General features: G+C 42.6%; 1 protein-coding gene across 1 annotated transcript in view; it reads right to left on the bottom strand.

Annotated features, from left to right (window-relative positions):
• LOC308303587 (regulator of G-protein signaling 7-like) overlaps positions 1-16196 on the bottom strand; it is a 97412-nt gene that overhangs the window by 43815 nt on the left and 37401 nt on the right. Inside the window, exon 2 of the mRNA XM_080747999.1 lies at positions 14627-14723. Coding sequence (XP_080604125.1) covers positions 14627-14723 — 97 coding nt within the window. The remainder of the gene's footprint in view (positions 1-14626; positions 14724-16196) is intronic.

Genomic DNA, 16196 nt, shown 5'->3' with positions numbered 1-16196 from the left:
AGAAGGAAGGGAGGGAAAGGAGGAGGCACTGTACCTGCATTCACAGTTCACACACGCACGCACACACACACACACACACACGCACGCACACACCAGCTGTTCTCTACTGCGTGAACTCTCATTTAATTATCACTACGTCCTATTCATAGAGAGGGATATAACAGAGAGAGAGAGAGAGAGAGGGCGAGCACTAGGAAGTAAAGTTAGAGGAACATATACTGTAGAGAAACAAACAGATGGATAGAGAGGGGGAGGTTGACAGCATTGTCTTTGTCTTGTCCTCCATTCATCCCTTCTTCCTGGCCTCCCCTGTGAAGATTTGCTCAATCATTGGATGTCTTGGGGCGCCCGGTGGCCTACTGGTCTAAGCGTATACCATATAGGCATTGATGCCTGGCGGCGTCTCCGGTTCGATTCCCGATCCGGACGACCTTTGCCGCATGTCTCTCCCCCTGTTTCCTGTCAGTCTACTGTACTATCCAATAAAAGCCAAAAAACAAATCTTTAAAAAAAAAAAAAAAAAAAAAAAATCATTGGATGTCTTGCTGAGAGAGGGCCTGCCTGGTGCTCATGCATTGGGAAGTGTGCACGCGTGCACGTGTGCGCGTGTGTGTGTGTGTGTGTGTGCGCGCGTGCGTGCGTGCATGCGTGCGCGTGTGTGTGTGTGTGTGTGTGTGTACGTGCATCTGTGCATGTGCAAAAGCTCAGTCAAAATGCTCATTTTGAAAAAGCTGATTGTTAAGAGAGATTGCTTTAGAGTTGCAGGGGTTACAGTTAAGAATGTATTTCAAACTGGGGCTTTTTATGGTTGGGATTGGGGTTATGTGTGATTGGTTGTGATACAGTACAGTTCTTTAGCAGTTCTTTTCCAGCCACTGTGCGGCTAGTAGCCTAGGACATTAAGGACGGTAGTCAATCTTACACCCATTGCACACAGTATGAACATTTAGGAAATAGGTGAACTGAATCATGACTGATGATAAATTGAACTGGTTTTTAGTTAGAATATGGAGTACTTATTTATTTTATTTGTCTAAATATTGTAGGATATATGGAGTATTGTAGGATGTATGTTCTTTCTGTCTGTCTGTATTGTCTGTCTTTTTAAATGTTTACCCTGGGAGCTGAGCTCAAATATTTCCAATGCATTCATACAAATGGAAAATAATAGTAGTAGGTTACAAGAAATATAACATTTATAATGAAACGTTGCTTGAAAGGCACATTAACGAAAGCAAAATAACGTAATTATAAATTGACCATCAATTACAGCCTTGCCAGTGCAAACACTTGGTTGTCTTTTTGGCCGAGGAACAGACCATAAAACTTTGATACTGTACGTCAACACTTGCCAGCAAAGCTGTCTCCATTAAGCTGGTAAAAGCGGCAGGCTAGCACAGCAGATTGGCTTTTAAAGGAGGCTGTACATCGCAGAGGGACTCTTCTGATCAAAGTCATCAGTCTTATCAAAAGATTCAGCCCTGTTAGATGCATGCTCAGCACATTAAGGATGAGTGGAGGTGGACAAAATTACCTCTAATGGGACTAGAGCTTTAAAAATAAATCTTTGTTTACATCGTCATACCTACAGTGTCACACAGAAGTAGCAAAAATAGAAGATCTACAAGGCAAGCTCAAAATGCTTCGCATCGCGGCGCATATTTAACTTGTAGATCTGGTATTTTCGCTAGTTTTGAATTTGAATCCTGAAAAGTAACAGCTTGGAGTTGGGACATATGAGGTTTCCACACAACTGCGACGATACTGTATATTCCATACTAAACACACCTTGTATGTGCTGGAATGGGGAGGGGGGTATTGGGATTGTTTATTCTGTTTGCTGTGAATATTGCACGTGAAATGAAAATAAAAAAATTAAAAGCTCACTAAAAAATAAAAATAACTGTTGATGACGCAGGTCATTCAACTTGGCCCTTTAACACTGCACTCGGGTAGCGCATAGTAAAGGTTGTGGGTTCGAATCCATCTGGTCCTACGGGCTGGAGCCATAGACGTAGAAAGGTAGACGCCTCCTTCGGCTCTGAGGCGTGAGATCACGGGACCGGTGGTTTCCGGTCGTTTTCCACTTCCACTTGCGTCACAGAAACCAGTAGTTGTTGGCCAATCAGAGGCAGGTGGGGGCAGGCCTTTACGTACGCAGCCTGTAAGAACAGCTGAGCCACGCAGCTGCGCAACATCAGGAAATGGAAGGATTCAGTCACGGAAAAGACGCGCTTTGATTGGCCAGTAGTCACATGACTGGCAGGGTGGTCTCCGGCAATCGTGGACGTCTGCACTCCAGTTGTTGCCCGTCGCTCCAGTGAACTGCAGTGGCCAATGAGGCATCTTGCTTTTTATATCTATGGCTGGAGTGGCACCTGTCAGCGGGGAGTGTTGGGCAGGAGGAGTCGGACGAAGGCTCTATTGTCCTCCTGGTCCTCTGTCCTCCCCCACCCCACACAGAAATGTGTGTGGGGAGGAATCATTTGGCAGAACTACTAACTTGTGGAGGAAAAATAGGTACAATGATTTGCTACTCTAAATAAAAAATAAATAAAAAAACTTGCACCAGAGCTTCATTCATCAAAATGCAGAGCTCACACCCGCATGGCTTTTAACTCTGAGAGTGATTATGAGAAATGGGTGTGTAATGGGACCCCCTGTCATCTTAATTTCATAATACCAGGTGTCCATGGCATGAGAAGCAGTAAAGCACATTACACACTGAGGTGTCCTCCAGTGACAATCTGCTCTGCACTATACCGCTGCATTACTCTCTGCTTCCATTGGTCCATTAGCAGGCTGTAAGTGGATACCTCGGAGAGTATTATGTCTTATTTACGTCTCTCTCTCTCTCTCTCTCTCTCTCTCTCTCTCTCTCTCTGCTATGCAGTCAATACCAGCCTCCTATCCGTCCAGCAGCTCTCCTCCGCCCCAGGGCATACAGATGAGTCTTCTACATTAGCCTTTTGATTACAGCGGGTCGTGATGTACTCTATTTATCTGATCTGTAGTTAACATCTGCTGAATACCTTGGCATTTTCCCCCTCGCGATAAAGAAGGCTGATGAGAATTTCTAGAAAGCGTGTTATTGAGAAATGGTATTATGAATCCATTCATTGTATATTTAGGTATGTCATGCACTCTGTTTTGTTGTTAAAATGTTTTCCAGGCCAAGGACCCCTTAACCGAGAGAGAGAGATGAAGCAGGGGACCCCCCCTCCCCTTACATATTGTACAAAATTGAGTTGCAGATTCAACTTTTCATAGATAGCCTAATCGACTTCCTCACAACGCCTTGCAGTGCAAGCCATTGTGAGCCTGTAGTTCTGCTTTTTCACTAATGTTATCAAACAAAGATTTGGCGGCCCCTCTGTAGTAACTCAGAGGACCCCCTAGGGGTCCTAGACCCCCTGTTGAAGAGCCCTGGTTTAGGCTAAACTGAACCAAAACTCCTAAGAGGGGTAGAGCTATCATGTTGTGTTTTCTGTAGTGTTTACTGTTTAGGTGTCATTTATTCTGCCATCACGTGGGCAACTCATTTCATTCTGTACCTGTATGGAATGACAATAAAAGTCCAAGAACCTCCTTGAACCTGTCGGCGGGGAGTGGAGGTGCTATGTCCTCTCGGTGGGGGCTCCTCGCTGGCAGGTGAGACGACACAACACCGGTGACAACATAGAAATGTGTATATATATAATAGTAAAATGAACCGCTAATAAATAATGGATAGTTGTATCCCTAATGCCTCCAGCTTCCTCGTCCCATCTGAGATGTGGCTGCTTAAGATGCACCTATGGTGTGACATTTACAGGCTTGTCTCTCTCATCCCTCTGCTTCCCCCCTCCACGTGTGCCTCATCCTTCTTTTCAAGTGCTCCGTTTTTAAAGTACCCGTTTGTCCAAATGTTTCTTTTGTCAGTGCTCAACTTCATCCATCTATCCATCCATCCATCCATCCTTTCTCTCTATGTTCTATGTTGCAAAGCAAAACAATGTCTACCTGACGTCTAAACAAAAAGTGGACTTGAGTTACAACTGTACTTTGGCCGATTTCTTCCCTCTACACCAAATCTCTTCACCAAAAATCGCCCATTTACAGTACAAGCTCACAGCGTGTCGCAACACGACAGATTGTGACCTTGTAGATCGTCTATTTTTGGCGAATGTCCCCACCAGAATAGGCATGCTGGGGTTCAAGTGGTTAAGTGTGTTAACGTGCGATCACATCTGTCTAATGTGGTGGCAGCAGGGTTAGAGTTTTAAGTTCAAGCTCGTGTTCAGAACACTTGTATAACCACTGGTTATAAACACCTCAGTGGTTGCATAGCCACTCACACTACACTGCACATAATAATCTGGACAGCTGGACAAATTGCACTCATTTGCAATAAAAACATGATTTATACTTCGTTGTGCGGCACAATATATAAGCTTGACACGTTGTGTGAACTGGTAGATCTGCCATTTTCGGTGTAACCCCCGAAACGAGCACGGTTTAGTAGCTCATTTTGGGCCAGGTGAGTTTATTTGCAGCACGATGCACGCGCTGAGGCAATTCAAGGTGCTTTACGTGGAGTGTCTGTGTGCGAGGGAGATGTGTCACAGATGTGTTGAGATGTAGGAGGCCCTCACCTCGACAAATGTCATCTGCTACGCATGCTTATGTAAGATCCTTCATTATGTAACCTGGGAAACAAGGCAGAACACCGACTTACTAATGCCTGACAACTGTTAACAAGTATCCTCTTGGTTCCAGCACGAAAAAATGATATCGCTAGTTGGATATTAATGGGAGAAAAAACAAAATAAAATAAAAATAAAATAAATAAACGAATAAAAAAAGGAAAATTGCTGTTTGAAATATCAAAATGTTTAACCACAAGCCCTATATCGTCTCACACGGGTGGAAACCTCATACACTGTGTGCAAAACTGTTACTTTTCAGGATTCAAATTCAAAAATAGCAAAAGCTCAAAACGTCGCTTCGCACCGCATTTTGAGCGCGCAGATCTACTACTTTTGATGCTTTTGTGTAACGCTGTAATATGATCAAGTAGGGCATTAATTTACGAAAACACACAAAACCAGGGTTGAGTGAGTATGGCCACTTTATTGTCTACCATCCAGACTTCTCTGAAATTGGTGAATAAAGATCTGGGTACCCGCTGGCCTACTGGTCCAGGCGCATACCACTTAGGCATTGCCACATAAGCATTGATGCCTGACGGCATCTCCAGTTCGATTCCCAATCCGGACGACCTTTGCCACATGTCACTCCATCTCTCTCCCTATTTCCTGTCATTCTACTGTCCTATCAAATAAAAGCCCCAAAACAATTCTTTAAAAAATAAAAAATAAAAAGATCTGGGTACTTAGCTTCAATGTATAGCCTGACAGTGTGTTGTGGGTTCGAGTCCCGAGTCTGACGGCCTTTGCTGGGTGTTATTCCCAGTGTGTCTCTCGTCGTTTCCTGTCTCACTTCACTAATACTATCCAATAAAGGCAGAAGAAAAGGCTACAAATATATCCAAAAAATCGCACCCGTGCGAAGTGAGTGGTGCAAACTAATTCCTGCACAAATCAGTGTTGATAGGCATGCATGGCAATATTATTTTTGTTGTGTATGATGTCAGTCTAGAGGTCTGCTCAGACTATATAAGTCTTTATTGTCATTTCTCATCAGTTAGTTGACCAAGCTACGGATTGTAGCTTGTAAGAGTGTCATAGTGTAATGATAAGTGACCTTATTTACCTCCAGAGAGGCCTCCAGAGAGGCCTCCAGAGAGGCGAGAAGAGGCCAGGAGATGAATATTCTAGTTTTTCAAAGTCTGTTCATTTGCATTTTAAACTTGTATTACCTGCCTATCATTTATAACCTGTAAGATTTTCCACAGTCTGTCTAAAAGTGTGGTTATTTTATCGCTTATAAGTGATATTCATCTAATATAATTTTGAAATTCAAGGTTAGCACCGCTCAATAATTTTTTATGACGTATTTTATGCGGCCTAAACGCGTTATGACGTATTTTACGCGGCCTAAACGCGTTCTAAATCAGGGTGAACCAATCGAGTGCCTCTGTGACTATGACATCATGGACAGATCAACAGAATCGAAGTGTTTCATTGGTCTAGCGAACTCATGTCATCATCATTTGTGACATCATAGTTTTGGTAAAAAAGCGGTCTATTTTATGCGGCCTAAACGCGTTATGACGTATTTTACGCGGCCTAAACGCGTTCTAAATCAGGGTGAACCAATCGAGTGCCTCTGTGACTATGACATCATGGACAGATCAACAGAATCGAAGTGTTTCATTGGTCTAGCGAACTCATGTCATCATCATTTGTGACATCATAGTTTTGGTAAAAAAGCGGTCTATAGGAGCGGTTAGCACCGCTCAAAAACATATATATCAGTATAAATCAATGGGATTGGGTTGTGGGGCACTGTGGCGCAGTCGGTAGCGCAGTCGCTTCACAGCTAGAAAGTCCTGGGCTTGATTCCTGCTGTGGGCACTGGGGGGGCGTGTTCTCTCTTCAGTGCCCACACCCTAGGTGGGGTTGGCAAAAGGGCCTTTCTGTGTGGAGTGTGCATGTTCTCCCCGTGTCCCTTAGGGTAGGTAGGTACCCTCACAAAAAAAACAGTAATCAGCATCCCCTGGCCAGAAATTCTAAATCATTCAAACACTCTAAACATTTCAAAAATGTTCCAAAATAACAGATGGCGCTGCGAGCTTGTACATCTGCTATTTTTGAGAACCACTGATCTAAACTACTGTTCTAAATCATTATGTTGCCAAAGACAAAGTGAGTCATGACAACTTGTGAAAGATTTTTTTAACGCTCAGTTTTAAGGACCTGGGCAGGCGATTTCTAAGCGTTTCAATTTACATTTCAGACATTCAGCTGTTTATAGCTTTTATCCAGCCTCAGGTAAGTGAGTTCTGAGAGGTAAGGGAACCTTGTGAAAGCTTTTCTAAATCCTCTAAACTTCCCCTTCAAACTTCTAATGATCAGTTTTAAGGACTTGGAGGTTTCTCTCCCAGACAAAACAACAACAACAGCTTTTCTCTGAATCCTGGAGCTCGCAGTCAAACTTTTAGTGTTTAGGTTTAAGAACCTAGTATCAAATTACTTTTCAGGCATTTAGCTCATGATGATATTGCCTAGAGTTGGTCATTTATTTTGTAGCACCACTGGGCAGTGGTTACCCCAGGGTAAACGTGGTTACTAAGTACATTTACTCAAGGACTGTACTTTTTTAAGGTACATTTACTTTACTGGAGTATTTCCAATTTTCGATACTTTATACTTCTACTTCTTCTAGACCACTTCAGCCCTATATACATATCAGCTGTTTGAAAATAGCAGATCTACAAGCTCACAATGCATCGCGATGCAACGAATTGTGAGCTTGTAGATCTGCTATTTTTATAGATTTTTATACGTTTGAAAACTTGAAAACAGGACATTCTGCATAAGAGTACTTTCTACTTTTGGTAATACTTTAAGTATATTTTGATACCAATACCTTTGTACTTTTGTTCAAGTAAATTTTGAATTCCGGACTTTTACTTGTAATGGAATATTTCTACATTGGGTCCGCGTCAATATGCCGACGGGTCGGTATGCCGACGATGTTGTTTTATATCCCTGCTTCTGGTCAGGCTGGATTATGAAGCCAATAGGTTGATATGTGTAGGTTGTTTGTGAGTGCTGTGGCGTATTTAAGGGCAGATGGTTCCTTATGTGCATATTGTTCCTTACTTCCTTTGTTGTTGCCGAGAATCTGTACCCGGTTTAACTTCTTAAGCTCTTTGAGTTGAGCGTGTGTCTAGCCTTTGAAGTGAGTCGAGTCACTCAGACTGAATCAAATACATTTCCTTTTGGGAAACGTAGACTGTCTGAAGTGAGTGCTATTAATTAATATCACATGTAACAAGTTTCATTAAAAAACGTCCCTATATCTTCCAAACATTTTTCAAAGTTTCTCAATGTATTTATTTACATTTCAAAGCTTGTAGATTCGCCTTTTTCACTATTGTACAATGAAGTACAGTAGCATATAGTGATTAAAAGTGGTTAAAAACTAAAATCAAACCTTGCTTTTACCCAGCCGCAGGTAGTGAGTCATTTTCAAGAACACTTTTGACAGGACACAAGGTTGTGGATGGAAACCATGCAGACATTAACATGTGTGACCTTCCAGTTCTCACCAGACTGTTCCTCACTATAAGGACAGGGTGCCACCCTACTGTGTGCCTGGCAGGATTTGAGCATCATTTATCCAGAGAAACGACCACAAGCCATCACACAATGAAGGAGTACTGCGCCACTGCATTGTTGTGCACTCCTGGGTATGTATGCCGGGATGCATGCCGGGATGTTGGCGGCGGCGCGAGCTGGCGGCGGAGGTGCAGTTTGTCCTCGCCTAAAACCTACAATCTATAATACGGCTGATGGTAAAGTTATAGTTGAAGATGAGCTTCTGAACTTTATTACAGTCAAAATGAAAACATTAGCGCATGACGAAATTGTCTTGTTAGCGACAAACAATTTCTCATCTGAATGGATCGAAGAGTCCAAGCGGCTCCTATTTGATGTCTGCCCGACTTCACAACGTTTTGTCAAGCACACTGGTACCCAGAAGGATGTTAACAATATCAAAGCATGTCTGAAGGTGCTTAATGAGTGCGGTGAAAACATACCCAGGTTTGTGTCGCACTACCTGGACGAACTTCCACCGGTTGGATTTGGTAACATGGACGCCTCGGCGCTGCTCAGCCGAGTTGAGCAGTTGAACCGGGAGGTGTCTGCCCTGAGAGGGGCCATGGAAGCCCAGGCGACCGTGAGTGAAACCCTGGGAGCGACTGCTGCACTCATGGATCGCCGGGTCTCAGCGATCGAGAGGCGCCGTGAGTCACTTACAAGCGCTCCTGTAAACGGGACCGATGATGGTGATGCGCCTCGGGAGGAGGGAACGCAGGAGCTGGCGGGAGCCTCTCGCCTGTCACTGGGAGAGGTAACGATCCCACAGCCGCAATCCCCAGCATGGAGCACCGTTGTGGAGAAGGGGAGGCGTAAGTCCCCCGGCCCCGTGCTCAAACCAAGGGCGGCTAAGCAGCTAAAAGCCGGCGCTATGCAGGCTCGCTCGAAGCGAGACCAGCAGAAGAAAAAGGGAATTATCGGCACCGGCACATCCAGCAACATTGCAGTTGTCAAAACTAAGTTGGTGAGTGTATTCGCCACTCGATTTTCCCCGAATCTTGAGGCTGAAACTTTGTGTGCTTATTTGACTGAAACGTTGGGCAAATCTGTGACATGTCGTAAGATTGACACGACCAGCAAGAGATTCAGTTCATTTCAGGTCACTGCTGAATGCAACGAAGTTGCTGTCATGTACGAGCCACAGCTTTGGCCTGATGGGATATATGTTAGACGCTACTTTGAGCCTCGTATACCTAGAGTCAACAGTGACAGCGCACCCCGCGTATCAGGAAGGGGGGCTGATCCGCAGCAACAGCGTTCTGTCACCGTCATTACGCCTGTAGCTCAGGAGGAGAGCTCAACTTAAATGAACATACATGTCGTGTCATATAATGCGCGAGGATTGCGTGTTGGGCATAGTGAATCAGATGAATCTCGCCGTTTTGTGGTTAATAAACTACTTGAAACCTGTGATGTTCTGTGTGTTCAAGAGACATTTTTACCTAAGCAGGACCTGGAGAGACTAAATTCCTTGCATAAAGACTTTTATGGGGCAGGGGAATCTACTACTGATCTAAGCAATGGAATAGTTCGTGGTAGAATACCAGGAGGAGTTGCCATTTTATGGAATAAAAAGTATGATCAGCTGGTTAATGTGGTGAGACTGGATGTTAACTGGGCTATAGGAATTGAATTCAAATGTGGTGATAAAAAGCTCATCATTTTGAATATATATACACCATATGAATGTTCACTTAATGAAGATGAATATCTTAACAGTTTGGCCTGTATAATGTCCTTTATCGAGGACAATGCATCCACATGCATTTATGTTGTGGGTGACATGAATGCAGATATTTCTGATATGAACTCATCTTTTGCTAAACATTTAAAGCAGTTCTGCACTGACAGTGGCATGATTCTCTCCAGTAAGTTGTTGTTGCCTGAAGACAGCTACACTTATATTAGTGAGGCATGGCACACAACTTCTTGGTTGGATCATTGCATATGTACAGCTGATGCACATGACTCCATACAGAGTATGAGAATTAACTATGAGTTTGCCACTACAGATCATGTACCCTTTTCTTTTTCTGTAAATATGGGTCAGGTACCTACACTATTGCCTGTGGACAGTAATATGAGTGCTGGGAGGATCGATTGGTCTAACTTAAGTGAGGAGGACATTAGTGAGTACCATCGACACTCTAACACCTTGTTAAATAACATTTTTCTGCCAAGAGATGCTGCTGTGTGCAGTGATGTTAATTGTAAGAATCCTCAACATAGCACTGATCTATGTACACTGTATGACAGCATTGTAGAGTCCCTCCTTATGTCCAGCAGGCCCTTGTATAAACAGAGGACTAAGATATACAAGGCTAAGCCAGGCTGGAATCAGTATGTGGGTGAACTTCATGCTGAGGCTAGAAGGGTTTTCAAAGCTTGGGTTGAGTCAGGCAGACAAAAACATGGTCCTTTATTTGAACATAAAAAACGTGCAAATGCAAATTTTAAATATGCTTTGCGTTTCATTAAAAAAAACGAAAATACAATGAGGGCAGATTCTCTTGCAAAGAAGCTACAAAAATGTGAAACAAATGAATTCTGGAAAGAAATTAAAGTATTAAATAACTGTAAAACGTCCTTGCCTACCAATATTGATGGGGCAACTGGCCCAGAGGAGATTGCTCAGTTGTGGCAGAATCATTATTATGAGCTGTTCAATTGTGTGCAAAGCAACTCCTTCATTGTGGGCAACATTGCTGAGAATGAGAACGTGACAGTCTCCCCACAAGAAATCTATGATGCAGTCAGGATGCTCAAAGATAATAAGGCGTGTGGCTTGGACAAAATATCTGCTGAGCATCTAAAATATGCAGGTAGAAAACTCTGTCCATTACTTGCCATCTGCTTTACTGGGTTTTTAACTCATGGCATTTTACCAAATTCTATTTTATCAGTGGTTCTAGTGCCGATTATAAAGGATAAATCTGGAAAACTGAATAGCTCGGATAACTACAGACCAATAGCCCTGGCCAGTATCTTATCTAAGGTTTTGGAGAGGACTATACTGAACAGATTGGAAAAGTTTGTCCTTATCTCGGACAACCAGTTTGGTTTTAAACCTAAACATGGTACAGATATGTGTATATTTGCCTTAAAGGAAATTTTAGATTTATATAATGGGCATAATACAACCATTTTTTCATGTTTTATTGATCTATCTAAAGCCTTTGACCGTGTCAATCACGAGAAATTGTTCCAAAAACTATATAACAGAGGGGTTCCTACAGTTCTAATAAGAATCCTGGGTTTTTGGTACGCACATCAGACAATGTGTGTTAGATGGGGTAACTGTGTGTCTGCACATTTCACTGTAAACAATGGCGTTAGACAGGGAAGTATTTTATCCCCTATGCTATTCAATTTATATATGGATGATTTATCTAAGAAGCTGAACAGCTGTGACACAGGGTGTCGGGTTGGTAATACTATTATCAACCACCTGATGTATGCGGATGATTTGGTTATCCTCTGTCCATATAGTGCTGGCCTTCAACAGCTACTGAGGGTCTGCTCTCAATATGGTTTAGATTTTGACATAATGTACAATGCAAAGAAGAGTAACATTATGATTATAAGAAGTAAGGAAGACAGTAAACTGTCATTTCCTGTCTTCTTTCTGTCTGGTACTGCCCTCAAGGTCTGTGATGAGGTCAAGTACTTAGGCCATTATCTAACACATGACCTATCTGATGATAGGGACATCTACAGGCAACGTAGAATGTTATATGCACAAGCTAACATGATTGTTCGTAAGTTTAGCATGTGTTCAGCTTCTGTGAAGTCTACACTGTTTAAAGCTTTTTGTACACCTATGTATACTGCCCACTTGTGGCGGCGCTACAGAAAGAGCAGTATGCATAAACTCAATGAGTACCACGATGCAGCAGTGCAAGTGAAATGTTTGTAAATATTGGTGTACCCACCTGCTCCGCTGTTTTGCGGAACCTCATGTACAAATGTATGTGTAGGCTGTCTGACTCTGCTAACAGTGTAATTTTAACCTTGACAAACCCTTTACTGAGCTCGGTCAGGTTTGTTTCTAAATTGTGGAACCATTGGCGTGTAAGCTTGTATAATCATTTATGATTTTATGTGGACTATGTCCACCCTTGTTTGTATTTGTATGTTACTTTTATGTTTTTATGTTGCTATGGATCAAGTGTCCTTAATAAAGTTTGATTGATTGATTGTATGTGTGCAAGGCAGTGGTGGAAAAAGTACTCACATATTTTACTTAAGTAAAAGTATCAATACCGCATTATAGAAATGCTCTGTAAGTAAAAGTCAGTAATTCAAAATGTACTTGAGTAAAAGTATGAAAGTGTTGGCATCAAAATGTACATAAAGTACCAAAAGTAAAAGTACGAAATGTTTGAAAATAGCAGATCTACAAGCTCACAACGTGTTGTGATATACAAGCTCACAACACGTCTCATCGCGACGCGTTGTGAGCTTGTAGATCGGCTATTTTCAAATAGCATAAGTATAAAATAGGGCTAAAGTGGTTAATGTATGTTTTATAATATTATAATTTAATATCTGCAAAGTAACAAGTAACTAAAGTTTTCAAATAAATGTAGCGGAGTAAAAGTACAATATTTGGATCCGAGATGTAGTGGAGTAGAAGTAAAAGTATTGGAAATTGGAAACACTCAAGTAAAGCATAGATACCTCAAAATTGTACTTACAGTACTTAAGTAAATATAGCCTACTAGTTACTTTACAACACTGGAGTACTACTGTGTCACTGCATTGTTGGGTATGTGTGCAAGGTTAATAACGCTCAACCTTGCGTCTAGGGCTGGCAGGGCCGTGTTAAGGTCACAACGCCTTAGGCAAAGCCCGCCCCCCCCCAATCATCTTAAAATTCTCCTTGCACAAATATCGGTGCAACAGGGACAGGCTTGTTTTGTGTGCTCTACATAAGGAGGCAACCTCGGAATGCATTCCCACTGGGCAGGATATATGCAGCGCAGATAAAATATTTTACCCTTGGCCTCTGGGCAGGTCAAATGGTCTTAGACTAGAGCATGAGTTTAAGGTCAAGGCAGGACACCAGTGCCTAGTTACTTGCCATACATGGAATACTTGTGCACAAGGTTAAAGTTGGCACCTCAACAGAGTGCAGTCCTAGTTCTAACCCGTGAACGGGCATGCATGCACGCACCGTGCTGGGCAATTAAATAATCAGAATGTATATTAACACCTTCTAAGCCTGGCCGCACTCCCTCGGACTTCCTACTGGGTCCCCTCAGCCAATCGTCTATTCCCGTACTTCGCCGTAATTTATGAAATTAATCATAATTTTTTGAAAAATACAGTCGCAGGTCGTGCTCTGTCTCTTTAAGAGATGTTGTGCAATCGGATCACGTCAGAAACGTGATGACGTCATCGGCTGGCTCTGCCACTGGCTCCACGAGCGGCCATTACGTTCCCCTTCACTGTGTGTGCTGCAGCCTGGTTTAGCCCATCCCCTCGTGTTTTTCGACCAGACGACAGGCGAAATGGAGGCTTCGGAATGAGTGGAATACATGGAATTAGATCGATGTGCGTGCGACGAGGACGTAATGTACTTTCGAACGCTGTTTTTTCTCGCGGATTACCCCATCTCGCTCCATGCAAATGAACGGCAGAAATACAGCCAGCAGCAGCTTCTAAGTAAGTGGCCGCCCAAACACGTAGTGTGTGCACGTCCTGCTGGCTTGCACTGAACGACCCGCGCGCGTTGTTTATCATTTGGTGTGTTTGTTTTTTAAAATATGTTTATAAATAAAACGCTGATTGCACGGCAGTACCGGGGTTCAGGGGGTTCTGCCGCGGCTTAGAAGGTGTTTTAATATAAATGTAAATAATAAATAAGTATAAATAACATTAAAATAGCTAAAAGAGCAGATTTATAAGCTTGTGGTGCGGCTGCGAGACACGTGGTGAGCTTGAAGATCTTGTTATTTTTGTATAAAAGAGATATATCTCCTCCCTTCTCTCTCATTTCTTCTCTCCACTGTTCTATATTTCCTTCTCCCGTTCGTCTCTCCATTTTCCCTCTCTTGTTCTCCCTCCTTAACCTCTCCTCTCCTCTCCTCTCCATCCCTGGCGGACCCACGTGCATATTCAGATGGAGCCTCCTGTTCAGCCAGAACAGGACAGGTGTAGATGTTCACCCTGTGTCTATTAATTAATGCTGTTAAGTGAGTGTAGAGGTTGTCTGCTTCACCCTGTGTCCTGAACGCCCTGCCACCCCATATGTTTAGTGTGGAAATGATGTCTCCCCTCTGTTTGAACTAGGGCCACAGATGACTTATACTGTATGACTGTACATCAGAGGAGAGCAGAGAGCTGAGGCTCACCTGAAAAGACGCTGGGGATCTTGGACAGAAAGCTCTTGACGGTCCTGATGGGGATTCCACACTTCTCATCCTGCATGCGGGCTATCACGTCTTCCATCTGAAAGGACAAAAACAACAAAAGCATGTCACTATTTAGAGTCCTATTTAGAAATGCCTGTTTACAAGCACACAAGGCAGATAATCATGACACTTTGTAAGCTTGTATCAACTATTTCTGCAATTTTTCTTTTTTATATTTTGACATTTTTGGAAAAAGAATAATAAAAAATGTTATATGCTATAATGCCAGGTTGAAAGCGGTTAATAAACATCTTGAGAAATCAGGTAAAAAATTACCTAATTATATTCGGTCCCCTCTCGTGCTTGCACAATCATGAGACAATTAGAGCTGTGTTAACTGACTCTGTGCTACTTTAAATTGTCCAAGGAATTGATAAAGGATTTGACTATGACCACGACACATACATCACGTTTGTGGAAACTCACTGTGAGGATATCCTACTATTTATTAATAATAGAGAGAGAACACTACACTTTTCCAGAGCTGCCGTTAATGAAGCAAAATGAATACAAAAAGAAGACCATCCGTGATGACAAAAACTCAGCAAACGAAGGGTGTATCCATAACCCACACATGTGTTCTGGACTGCTGGGCTGGCCTGCATCTCAAGATCAAGATTTGTTATCGTTATATCCCATTATACAAGTACAGTATAAGAGAGTCAAATCCTTGGGTTTCTGGTACTCATGGCATGCCACCATTGGTTGGCATAACATTGTTTCCAGTTTGCCAACCAAACTGACGTGGGCTCAATGTTGGCTTACTACCAGAGTCTCTTCTGCTTCCAAATATAATCATAGCGTGTGGTGCTTTGACATTCCAGCAACAAGGAGAAATAGCAAAAAAGTAGCAATTAAAATAGTAATGATAATAAACTAGTCCATACTCAGAGATGCACGTGTTCCAACTACGTGCAGAATTAAGACTGTGACTGCAGATCTCATGGTATATGGCAAAAATGTTAATAAAAACTAAAGCTTACATTTGAGAAGATTGAGAAATACCTGCATATGCACATCAATGGTCAATGCACATGGGCAATTTCAGATCGACCGGCCAACCCACTGAGGAGGAAATTGCACGGGGACATAATTGATTCAATAAACTGTATATTGGTCATTATGTCACTGTAGCATGCACAGTGCTACTGTGAGTTATTGCCAACACAATTGGTGTGACCGTTTAGTAATTAAAGCTTCTGTACGTGATTCACTAGTCTACACACGTACATGAACAACAATACAGGATTATATTGGTGCACCAAGTCATTATAGCCCGGCCTTGCTCTCTCTCTCACCGCGTTCTCTCTGGCATTGTGTGTGTCTGTGTGCATGTGTGCATGTGTGCGTGTATGTGTGTGTGTGTGTGTGTGTGTGTGTGTGTGTGTGTGTGTGTGTGTGTGTGTGTGTGTGTGTGTGTGTGTGTTTGTATAACCCCAAGGCCTAATACAATCCAGCAGTTACACTGGGGAAAGCACAATTATAAAACTAGAAACACCTGCCGATAAAT

The sequence above is a fragment of the Nannobrachium achirus genome, assembly GCF_963921795.1.
Source record: "Nannobrachium achirus genome assembly, chromosome: 18".
In the NCBI taxonomy this organism is placed as follows: domain Eukaryota; kingdom Metazoa; phylum Chordata; class Actinopteri; order Myctophiformes; family Myctophidae; genus Nannobrachium; species Nannobrachium achirus.
This window is presented reverse-complemented; position numbering and strand designations above follow the sequence as displayed.